Consider the following 12,357-nt stretch of genomic DNA (forward strand, 5'->3'; position numbering starts at 1 on the left):
TAGCAATCAATGCAAATATTTTTTAGCATTATCAAAAATCAAATCAAATTTTTTTTAAAAAAAGAGAGAGAACTAATGAAAACTTATACAAATTGGTTGAATGTAGGAAATACTTATAGAAGCGTCGGAATAAAAAAAAAAATTTGAACCGTGCCGTTTAAGTCTACAGCCTTCTACTAATGCCGTTAAATTGAATTAAATAATCGTTAAAAATTTAAAATTACATAAAATCTGTATATAATGCCACCTAACTTTTAATTAATAGTTTAAATTGTGTATTTAATAGGAGAAAGAAAAGTAAATGCGGTTTCCAACTTAGCGATTGAGTAGTGGGGGCGAGGCATGCCTGCACGGCACGGCATTAGGTAAAACACGAATAACATAGACAAAAACAATCGAGCACACTGCGGCACGCCTAACTTTTATATGTCGACACGAATCGGCACGTAAAGAGGAACCACGGTACGCATATGATAATGATAATGTTCTCGGATATACATCTTGTTATGGATGGAAGTGAACAGATTTCTCTTTAATAATGAAGGCACTTCGAGGATTACAAAATGAGCTGAATCTAGCAGCAATGACTTCAGAATTGTTCCAACACAAGCTTGCGCATGAATTCCTCCGGAGCTGCAAAAAGTACAACAAAAATCAGAAAAATCACTAATCTTAGAGCAGGTTGAAATCTTTTTCCGTATTTTACGATCAAAGAAAATATGCTTTTGATTATGTATTGGCCCGCCGATGAAGCGCGCCAAGTATTGGGAAGATTTTTCTTATTGTGTTCACTACCGGTGCGCGGAATCTGGACCTTGGCATGTCCTTAAAAGACCATAACTGGACCACGAGTTGTACAAATAAGCTGGACATTGCTAAGGTCGGGGCAAGAAAAGGATTATGACCCAATAGGGAGCTGAAGAATGCGGGCACCGACACGTTAAAATAAGGAACACATGGATGCAGCACGCTTCGATTGCAGAGCTCGCATTCCGGGCCCCCAGTGGCAAAGAACTCTAGGGCAATCTCCAACCTAGCCCTAGAGGGAGCTTCCCCCTGTTATTGATTTTCGCAGTGGGTACTCAACAACATCCTGCCGTGCATGGCGTGTGTTACTCTTCTACGAAACCTTGTTTTTATAGATGTGCAGGTAAACTCGTCGCCCTGACGTCCATGGAAATCGATCTCCCGAATGCAGTACCAGAAGACAAATCCGAACAAGATTCCCCGAATTGTGAACTAGAAAGAAACATGGAAAATAACAGAAAAAAGAGAGTTTGGCAAGATGGATAGCGAGCCAGTCGAGATTAGTCGAGAGTCGAAAAGTCCGGATATCCGTATGGAAAAAGAAAGCTATGTAATGTGTGTGTATTTAGGAAGAGGATACCTAAGCCACTGGTGAAGAGTCTGAATTGATTGAGGGCCTGTCTGATGAACATCTCAACACCACTCACCGCAATGGCCCCTGCTTGTGCTGCCTCTTGCAATAGCCTTGTGTTCCTTGGTGTGTATACTGCATCAAACACCAGCTCATATGCTCCCAACACCCCCTAAACACATTTCATCGTCCAATTACCGAAAAATTAGTTGGAATAATGACAGATTCTATCTTGAACAACATGAGTCTCAATGCAGACATCTGTTCATTTAAGGAGGGAAAACAGAGAGGAGGAGACAAACCTTGGAAACGGGGCTCTCATCGGTGTGCGGCTCCATTCCGACGGCCGATGCGTTCGCCAGGATCATCCCTTCCTCGGGGCGGAACGTGTCCAAGTGTTCGTACCCGATGGCTTCTCCTGAAACCGCATCGGCTAGGGCTTTTGCTCTCTCTTTTTAACATTTGCAAGACGGGCCATCAGTGAAGTCAGCTTCTTGGAAAAAGGTTTGGTTTGGTTTGGTTTGTTAGAGTGAGCTTAGGCAAGACCAATATATGCTGGGATTACTCACTGAAATTGCGGTTGAAGACGAAGACTCGGGCTCCGCGACTCTTGGCGCCGAAGGCCAAAGCTCTTCCGGCTCCTCCGGCTCCAACCAATACAAATGCCTTCCCTGCAATTGGAGATGTGTCCATTGCTCTGGCTTCCCCATTAGCGGCATGTCTTTCTGTTCATCATCAGTCAATTCGGGTCAAAACTCATCCCAAATCGATCCTATTACATAAGGAAAACAATTCTAGAAACTAGGACGAGAAAAACTCGGATGGTCGTTCCGATGGAGACTAGTTTAGTTACCTCTCAGAGCATCCTCTATAGCAGTGATTGAAGCCTCACAATCAGTATTGTACCCAATCAGCTTCCCATCAGTAGGCCTCCTTACTATAGTGTTCACAGCTCCAATAGACTAAATTGGGCACAAGGAAACAAGGCCATGAGCTTCATGTGTAGCAAAGAACAAAGGCCATGATCATGACAGAGACCAAAACAATTTGCTCGCAAAATCGATCTATCGTGCATGCATCTTTACCAGGATCAACATTATGTTTCACCTCATTTCAGTCCCTCACTCACGCCTAGGCCAAAAACTAAGGAAAAGATACCAGAAATGCAAACTAAAGATTGACGAGAAAAGAAGGGACAAGAAGGAGAGAAAGTCTCAAAGGGTTGTACATTGGTTCAAGTCTCCAGACCTTAGCTAGTGGATGAACTTCATCACAGCAAGCACCTGCTGCTTCCTTATGTGGAATTCCCACACTGCAAAATTTTTTCACAAGAAGAAAAAGACAACAAGACTTTGCATTTCAAATATCCAACAAGACCTTGACTTCAAACAAAAAAGAGGAGCCTAAAGTTGGAAATGTACTCTAATCTAGGAGAACTGCCTACCACGAGCAAAGACTACATGAATTGCAAGGAAAAAAGCGCGATGAAATTCCGACAGGTTTATGATCTCCGGGTTCTTATCCAATAAGAACGAAATAGCGTACCTGAAGCCTGCGAAATCTTGACTGTTATAGACCTTGAAGAATTCCTTGATGTCATCAACGAGCATAGGGACGTAGATACCGTTGAACCCGACATATCGGAAGCTCGGGTTGTGGAGGAGTGGCCCTTTGCTGTGCCTGACTGGGTTCGATATGACGCCGAAGACCTTGGTGTCCGCATTCATGTGCTCAATCTTGTATACTTGCTTGAGGCTAGCCAGCGTCGGCAGACCGGGAATCGCTCCTTCCAGTGACCCATATGCCAAGAAGCCACCAAACTTCGGCCCCAGCAACTGGCTTATCAGCCCTCTGTCGCCGACCGTGGTGGCAATTAGTGGAACCTGACGACAAATCGTGGTCAATTTTATGACTTACGCTACGTGATTAATCATATAATTTGCAAAGATAATGTCCATTTTGACCTTACTACTACTGTTAAAAGCTGGTTTTCGTTCCAGCAACCCGATAAGTACATCAACGGTAAAAGCCGAATTCGCTAACTAAAGGTACATTGTTCCCATGGCTAGCTAGAGTGGCCACATTTCTAATCAATCTCTATTTAGTTCATTTGCAGTGAGATTTATCGTTCCAATTTTCCTGAAACAGCTTGATCTTGTGCTACTCTTCATAAACAGACATGCAAAGTATTGCTAATTCCCCAATATTGAGACAGAAATGTACAACTTTCAGGGCAATAGACAACCTTATAATGATGAGAGCCATGTCATTGAAAACATTCAAGTGATGGTTCTCACAAGCTGTGAATAGTTACGAGTACCTGGCAACTGGTGAGGAGCTGGAAAATCGGAGCTAAATCCGTGATGTAATCCACCTCGACAAGGACCTTAATAACATCTCCCCCAGAGGATTGCATCGAGGCGATTAAGTTCCCGAGCTTCTCCTTTGACATTTTCTCACCGTTCAAGTATCTCGACACGATTATTTTGCTGCTCGAACGCTTGTCCATCAGTTCATTTATGTCGAAGTGAGACACCACCTGCGAATCAGGGATCGCTTATGATATGCAAAACGTTTGGACATCGCTTTGGAACCAATACAGAAAGCAGTTACATGTGAGATAACAGATATACAAATCTTCTTGTTTTGGCACATTTAGACAAAAAGTGGTTCAATTCCGGATATCAAAATGATAATTTCTCTCGGGACCCAGAATTGGTTCATTGATGGAAAAATGAGCAAAAGGAACAAACGATCCGACTCGACATAAGTCCTCCTGCGAACGCAGACATTTTGCGATCCTTGTTGAATAATCCACATGCATTCATGAATTCAAAGCGCATACATAGTTGCGGTTCTCCCTGTGGTTAGCTTACCTCATGTTCCATCTCGACGAACTCGACATCCAATTCGAGCGCTAACCGCAGCACTTGCAAGCAAGTGGTCTTATCATTCTGTCTCTGGGAAGCTCTTGTGGAATTCAACCTGTGGAACAAGGTAAAGAGTCAGTGAACATTTCTGGACAAGCAAGTTAATGCAGATTGGACGATTCAGCACGACTACAACCACAAGGGTGAAACCAGACAAGACTAATAACGTCTCGTGTACCCCTCGGTCGCTCTTTGGCATCATGCTCACACAAGTCACGGATCACACGATCATGGATGAGGCGTCCAGAAAGTTTTGGCTCCTGGATCTGCACAAGAGGGCATATCGGTTTCGAAGGTTGGAGTCTAGGCATGAGGACTGCTTTCGACGGTACCCGTCGTGATAAGTCTGGGCAATTCCTGTGGTGCCGTCACTTTAAATTAGGTAACTTATATCGTTCCGCATCGCCATTGGAGTAATTCAATTTGGTTTTACTACCGCTCCTATGGACATTCTTATTTTTATCAAAAACGGCCCAAAGTCGTGGTCTCACAACTATCGTTATGAAATCATATCATTATAGCGGACGCATTTGAATCACAATATTTTTGCAGGAAACGTCGAGTATTTATCGTGGTTAAGTTTTTCTACCTTGTGTAAGAACATTTTAAATAGTGGAAGACATTTTTCTTTCCATATTTAATGTATATATTGTTTTTACAAAGAGTAGATTAATGGTCTGCAACAGTTATGCCGGCGATAGGGACCAGCAGTGTCAAGCTCTTGAAGCTCCGGAGACCAAGGAAAAGGAAATTATTAATAACAATAATAACAATAATAATAATAATGTAAGACAAAGACAAGTGCCTGATTTTTCATTTTATTTTTTCCCCCTTGTGTATAGTGTGGACTTTAAAATATTATTTTAATTTGAGCACTCTCTTGTGGACGAGATAAAGTCTCCAATGAAACAACATACGAAATATTTGAAGTGAAATCTTGTTAGGGATATCAAGAAATTGTACTAAACTCGATGCACTAAGCGATTTGGCGATTTGGCGAGAACGAATTGGATGGTTCAAAATCAGCGTGGCCCATGCACCAACCACTGTGATCTTACCTTAATTATTTTGCAGATCTACTTAAGTGAAAGGTTGTAGGGCATGTTTCATCACGCTATTTTTCTCTTTCGACCATATCTCTTATTGGTAAATTACGAACATCGACACCGCTCTTGTGTAAATTCGAATGAAAAGAATATTGATGGATACCGTACTTGTGACCCTCCACTGAACATTAATGTCTCTCACATCAAATCTCTAAACTTTCAATTCGACCCTCCAATACATTGGACTTCAAGTGTCTTAAAAATCGATACATTTTACCAATGTCCATATAATTTTGCTAGCGAAATGCCGAGATGGCATACGGGTGCCCAAAACTTGGGACGTCATGACGTTGTCACGTGGCTACCACCTCAGTATTTTATCGGAAAGTCGGATTGCTACCAAAAAAATAAAGGATTTAGTGTATTCGATTATTATTGAAATCAACCCGTATATGCATATCATTTCTCTAAATAGACGACAGAAAAGAGAGAACAAATGAAATGGGAACAGAAGGGAGAAAAGAGAGGAGACCAGAAGAAAGAAGCTTGAGCTTTTCAATGACTCTGCACTGTGGAGCGCATGCTCCCTCAGTTGGAGCGACAATGTGGGAGGGCTAGAACGTGTGAATCACCTGAAAGAGACTATGGCCGGGAGAGTGCGCCGCCGAATGAGCTCCTCGACCTCGGAGATGCGGCCGAAGGACATGGCGTCAACGCGGAGCTCGACAAGGTCGGCGCCGTGCGCCTTGGCCCTGTCCATGGAGGACAGCATCCCTTCCAGGGTCTCGCACTCGAGCGGAGCGCACACCATCACACCATTCCCGTCCATTCTCAAGGTCACCTGTTTCAGGGCAGCGTGAGAAACGTTCTACACTGGCATGGGGCGAGAGGCCAAGTTCGCTACTCTTTATAGCAGCACCATGAGCGGCTACCCGTCACTGTTGAGCTCTTTATTATTGGGGCACCAATCATAGCAGGGGGTGAAAAGGATACGGGCATGTGGGTGTGTACGAAAGTGTTTCCTAAGGTGCCAAGCATTTGTTGGAGTTCTCGAATACTTCGGGGACCCTTGTTTCTCGCACCGAATACGCCCACGTGACCTTAGGAAAACTGAAGTGTTATACGACGATATGTGACCCCTGCGTGCAAAATGCGGGGGTTCGGGGGCAGCGCCCCCGACACGGGTGCCCCGCTGCCCTCTCAGCGGGCGGGGGTTCGGGGGCAGCGCTAGGGGTGTCAAAAATACCCGCTCAAACATGACCCGACCCGACCCGAACAAGGAATTTTCGCATTGGGTCGGGTTGGCCTTAACTTGTTTGGGTAACAGTATAAACAAAGCTTAAGCTTGTTTTGGATCTACCCGAACCCGTCCGAAACAAGCCCACCCAAAACAAACAAGAGCCATTTGTTCTTCTTGCTCCAAGCCTGCCCCAAACCTTGTTTATTGTGATAGTGCGACGCGATCTATCATCTTCTTCCAGAGCTCCGGATCTGCAACCGAGTAGTGCGACGCAAAGGCAACTGGCGGCGACGATCAGCGTCTTCGCCGCCGGCGCCACCCTGATTGCGGCTGGCATCACCAAGTCGGCGAAGTAGGGTTCTGCAGTGTTCCAGAAATATTCTCATGGGTTCGTGACCAGAAGTTCTCTGTTCAACGAAGGTAAATCTGCGAGGAAGGGAGCGAAGGAAGAAGAGAGAGGTCAGTCGAATCGAACGTGTGCCTTGAGATTTTGCGTTAAAATCTCCGCCTCCGGCTTCTCCTCCCCTGTATCGGATCGTTTGCGGTTCTGGGTTGGTCTCGGCTTCGGCTCCCCTCATCTGGGTTCAGGCGCTCGACCGGCGTTCGGTCTTCGGTCCGGGTGAGTTGGGTTGCTCTAGTCTCCCGCATTTGTATTCGTGGGTGATTCCGGCTCTCTGCGACTTGGGTCGTGCCCTATTTTCATTGCTTTTACCTGTGCTGGTGTGGGTTGAATTCTCGAGTTTGGTTTGGCTTCTCAACTGGAAGTGGAAGTGCCATCCTTTGTTGAAAGTCCTGTTCTTACCTGCATTTGCTTTTCTCTTTTCCCTCTTTGTTGCGTGATGAATGGAATTAAAAGGTGTGTGATTGTATCGAGAGTTTTCTCAGTTCAATTTTTTGTGTACTTCTTGTTGTTCTAGCAGCTGATCTTCACTGGTTTGATTTCTTGTGCATAACGAAGAGGTCATAGGGAAAAACAACGGCGCAATGCCTTCTGGCAATTCCTTTAGAGTGGAGCTACTCCAATGCTGCCGGTATTGGGCTTTTGAGTGAATATTGGAAGACGAACTTGTGAAGAGATGGCTCAGTGTACTTCTTTGCTCTCTGTTCACCGTTCTTTGAATTTATTGTGGTGAGGGGGCAGCATCGTGCCAACTTGGAACTCCTTTTCTTCGAATAATGTTCAAATATCCGTGAAATAGCATAAATTGTTCGACTTACTTAGCTTCTACTAATTTGGCGATTGAGTCGTGTTCCCGTGTGTCTTGGTCTATATATCTATGCATAACGAAAGCTATTGCCAATAGAGCATTCTTGAGAGCTTTGGTCTATATATCTAATTTGGTGTTCCCTCTTTCCAAAACACGAACCCGACCCGACCCGACCCGAACATGACCCGAACCGACCCAATTGTGTGGCTATATCATGTTCGAGTCTTGTTTCGGGTCGGGCCAAGCACACATATTCATTGTTTCGGGTCGGGTCGGGTATAATGAAAACCCGACCCGACCCGACCCATTGACACCCCTAGGCAGCGCCCCCCGACTTTATTTAAGCTGGTCCGTATGGTACGAGATTAAGAGATTTCATATAGATTTAGGTTTTAGGCCCGTTTGAGGCACATATATATTTTGCTCGTTTTTCTGGTCATTGTAATGAGCTGAGTGGCTGTAAACCGAAAATATAGTGAAATCTCTTTGCAGAACGTAACCCTATTCGAGGGTGAACCTGGGTAAATTCGTGTATCGTCTATTTTCTCTGATTTCTGCGTGATCGTTCTGTTTCGGTTCTTGATACATCCTTTCAGGGAAAAGTGCCAAAAAAGTCCTAAATCTTTTGCATTAGTGCCAATTTAGTCATAAACCTTTTTTTGGTGCCAATTCAGTCCTAAACCTTTTGCATTGGTGCCAATTTAGTCCTAAACCTTTTTTTGGTGCCAATTCAGTCCTAAACATTTTAAATTGGTGCCAATTCAGTCCTAAACCTTTTGTTTTTGCGCCAATTTAGTCCTTCCGGTCAATTTTGACCGAATTTTGCCGACGCGGCCGGCGGCCGGTCACCGGCGCCGACGTGGCGCCGCCGTGGACAACTTTAATATTATTTTAATATTTTTTTGAATTTTTTATTTCTTTTTTCTTTTTTTTTCCACTTTTTTTTTGTCTCTCCCTCCTCTCTCTGGCCGGTCGCCGGTCCGGCGACCGGCCAGAGGCTAGAGGCCGGCGAGCTCGACCTCGCCGGCCACTGGCGAGGGCGGCCTCGCTCAGCGAGGCGGGCCTCGCCTTGGTCGGCGAGGCTCGACCTCGCCAGATCGGCGAGGTCGGGCTTCGCCCGACCATGGCGAGGCTTGAGCCCTCGCCGGAGGCCGCGGCGAGGGCGAGCCTCACCATGGTTGGGCGAGGCTCGCCATGGTCGGGCGAGGCCCGACCTCGCCGGCGGCGAGGTCGAGCCTCGCCCGGCCAAGGTGAGGCTCGAGCCCTCACCCGACCAAGGCGAGGCTCGAGCCCTCGCCGGGAGGCCGCGGCGAGGGCGAGCCTCGCCATGGTCGGGCGAGGCCCGACCTCGCCGGATCCGGCGAGGTCGAACCTCGCCCGGCGACCTCGCCGGATCCGGCAAGGCGAGGGCGAGGGCTCGAGCCTCGCCATGGTCGGGCAAGGCTCGCCCTTGCCACGGCCTCCGGTGAGGGCTCGAGCCTCGCCATGGTTGGGCGAGGCCCGACCTCGCCGGATCTGGCGAGGTCGAGCCTCGCCCGACCAAGGCGAGGCTCGAGCCCTCGCCGGAGGCATGCGGCTAGGGCGACCCTCGCCATGGTCGGGCGAGGCCCGACCTCGCCGGATCGGGCGAGGTTGAACCTCGCCCGGCCGACCTCGTCGGGATCCGGCGAGGCGAGGCGAGCCTCGCCGACCATGGCGAGGCTCGCCCTCGCCCGCGGCCTCCGGCGAGGGCTCGAGCCTCGCCATGGTCGGGCAAGGCCCGACCTCGCCGGATCTGGCGAGGTCGAGCCTCGCCCGACCAAGGCAAGGCCCGCCCTCGCCAGTGGCCGGCGAGGTCGAGCTCGCCGGCCTCTGGCCTCTGGCCGGTCGTCGGTTGCTGGACCGGCGACCGGCTAGAGAGAGGAGGGAGAGACAAAAGAAAAAGTGGAAAAAAAAATAAAAATTCGAAAAAATATTAAAATAATATTAAAGTTGTCCACGTCAGCGCCGGTGACCGGCCGGCAGGCGTCCACGTCGGCAAAATCCGATCAAAATTGACCGGAAGGACTAAATTGGCACAAAAACAAAAGGTTTAGGACTGAATTTGCACCAATTTAAAAGGTTTAGGACTGAATTGGCACCAAAAAAAGGTTTAGGACTAAATTGGCACAAATGCAAAAGGTTTAGGACTGAATTGGCACCAAAAAAAGGTTTAGGACTAAATTGGCACTAATACAAAAGGTTTAGGACTTTTTTGGCACTTTTCCCCGTCCTTTCAGCATTGCCATTAATCGCTATTCGCTAACATGTGGTGCATATCGAATCCTCACGAGCCACGTGTGAGCACACGGTTGGCATTGCACGAAACCATGAGAGAATGCCGGTTGGTGATCACCTCAATGAACGCGAGGGCAGCATGGGCAGTAAAAGGAAAGATAGGCGTTGCTGCTCTTCTGGGTTGGAGGGGAAATCCAAAATAAGACAGAAAAACTAAGGCAGTTTGAAGACAGTTTGACACGTCCACCGAGAGATGAAGGTGGTCAGAGAGAGAGATAGAAGCCAGATGTGCGGCTGCATGGGAGGGCGGAGGCCAGGTTTCGCCGCCCGCCCACCAGCTGGGCGGCGACGCCGTTGGCCCTCAGCGTCTCAGCTTCCGCTCCTGGTGGCGGCCGCCTGTTTCCTCCAATGATGCAGCAGCAATACAGTCCATGATCGTTCACAGTAGATTGTGGACATCCCTCTTAGATTCCCACGCGGGAAGCTGAGGAGTTCCTCAAAAGTTTACCAAGAAAGAGCTGCTTATCATAAGATTTTTTCATATCAGAAGTTATCAACTTATCAATCGAGAGACGTATGGGCGACAAAGGGAATTTTTTTTTACCATGAGAGAAAGTTATATGTACATGCATGCGGCTCTCGTTACCCATGTAAAGTCGTCGATTAATAACTTTTCCATGGTCACTAGTATCCACCACGCTGCCATATTTCTCGACTGCCGTGCCACCACCGTCGCCATGCGAGGAAGGAACTATGGAAGGAGAGTTGAGTTAACTTCGTATTAGACTCGGCATTCGATAAGATAGACAAAATTATGTATACACAATAAGCTCGCCAAAGAATCTTGTGGATTATCGCATCGTGGAACGAGTTTTTGATCAAGGTTTTGGTCTAGAAGACGACATGTGCAGAAAATTGAGAGATTAGAGTTAGAGATGTGTTAATGTGCAGGAAACGTTACCTGACTTGGGGAGATTGGATTCAGAGCGGTAGGATCACTTTCGAGGAGAAGAAAATGTAGATTGAATAGTTCTATACCTTCATTCCTAATACTTTTGGATTTATAACTTTAGATCGTGTTAATACCCTTAAAAACACCAAGTCGATATTCCATGATATATTTATCCTAAATTAATTTTCGTCTCACAAGAAAATCCTAAATCGGTACCCCATGACACATTCACTCCAAACTAACTTTCACCTCGGAAAAAAAGTATCCTTGACCCAAATTGATTGTGCCTTAACATATCGTCCAATACACGTGGCAAATGACTATAAAAGGGATTTGACACTTATTCGACGGAGGATAGACTCGGGTCAAGGTACAAATTTGGGATTTTCTGAGGAACCGAAATTAATTTGGAGTGAATGTGTCGAATGGTACTAATTTGGGAATTTTGGCTCGACAAAAATTAGTTTAGAGCAAATACGTCACGAGATACCAGCTTGGAATTCTAAATAGGGAATGATTTATGAACTAGTAAGGGAAAATCACACAAATAGTTTTTGAACTTTGGTCTAAAGTGCAATGTAGTCCATTTTTTAATTTATTCAATATGATCTATGAACACTTGGTACATGTTTAATTTAGCCCTTAAATTATATGGAAGTTTTTAATATTATCCCTGAACTTGAATGAATTGAAGGATGACATTTGACATTTTCATATAATTTATGAATTAAATAGAACATTTACTTAAAGCTCAGGAGCCACGATATTGAATATTGAACATCAAAGTTTCTAGACCATTTATGTAATTATATCAATTCGGGCTCAGAGCTTATGTATCATATAAGCTATAGAGGTAAATAGCTAAAAAAAAAAACAAAAGAACCCCACGTGTCACCAAACGAAGGGGGAAACCCTCGGGCCCCACACATTCCTGCATGTGCTGAAGTTTTAGTGAATGATTGCATAAGTGGACGCAAGTTATTGAGGCCGGTGGGACCGGGTCGCACGTGGACAAGGGGGTACATTTATTGTTGGGCCATGTCAAATGACAAACGACACGTCTCCCTTTCCCAACCACCCTCTCCCTTGTCGCCCTCCAATAATTTCGGAGACTCCGCACATGGCAGCAATTGCCGCGCATTCCTCCCCCTTTTCAACAACCTTTCCTTGGACAATTGTATCGGATTTTCTTAAAGAATAATGACATAATCAGTTCTGAATTTTGATAAAATGTGTAATATAATTTTAAATTTTTTAATTTATTTAATGTGATCTCTTAATTTTAACTTAATATGCAATGCGATCCTTAAACTTTTAATTTCTTCAAAGTCGTCCCTGAATTTTCGG

The 12,357-nt window shown here is 45.9% G+C and overlaps 1 protein-coding gene across 3 annotated transcripts; it reads right to left on the bottom strand.

The window, feature by feature from the left end:
• Positions 1–447: 447 nt before the first annotated feature.
• Positions 448–6,252, bottom strand: LOC115680178 (bifunctional 3-dehydroquinate dehydratase/shikimate dehydrogenase, chloroplastic-like). Of its 3 annotated transcripts, XM_030603942.2 has the most exons (10): positions 5,987–6,252; positions 4,255–4,363; positions 3,699–3,917; positions 2,924–3,261; positions 2,627–2,690; positions 2,232–2,340; positions 1,948–2,103; positions 1,681–1,829; positions 1,388–1,550; positions 448–633 (listed from the first exon to the last, which is right to left on the bottom strand). In XM_030603942.2, exons 1-10 carry the CDS (start codon positions 6,181–6,183, stop codon positions 590–592), a joined length of 1,548 nt encoding a protein of 515 aa, XP_030459802.1. In that variant the 5' UTR covers positions 6,184–6,252; the 3' UTR covers positions 448–589. The 3 variants fall into 3 exon arrangements, with proteins under 3 accessions (XP_030459802.1, XP_056169013.1, XP_056169021.1); XM_056313038.1 differs by lacking the exon at positions 448–633 and having other exon boundaries at positions 724–1,550; XM_056313046.1 differs by lacking the exons at positions 448–633; positions 5,987–6,252 and adding an exon at positions 4,445–4,607 and having other exon boundaries at positions 724–1,550.
• Between the last annotated feature and the right edge of the window lie 6,105 nt (positions 6,253–12,357).

Source organism: Syzygium oleosum, unplaced genomic scaffold (assembly GCF_021117445.2).
Source record: "Syzygium oleosum isolate NSW1041296 unplaced genomic scaffold, Sole_v2.1 Sole_v2.01, whole genome shotgun sequence".
Lineage (NCBI taxonomy): Eukaryota > Viridiplantae > Streptophyta > Magnoliopsida > Myrtales > Myrtaceae > Syzygium > Syzygium oleosum.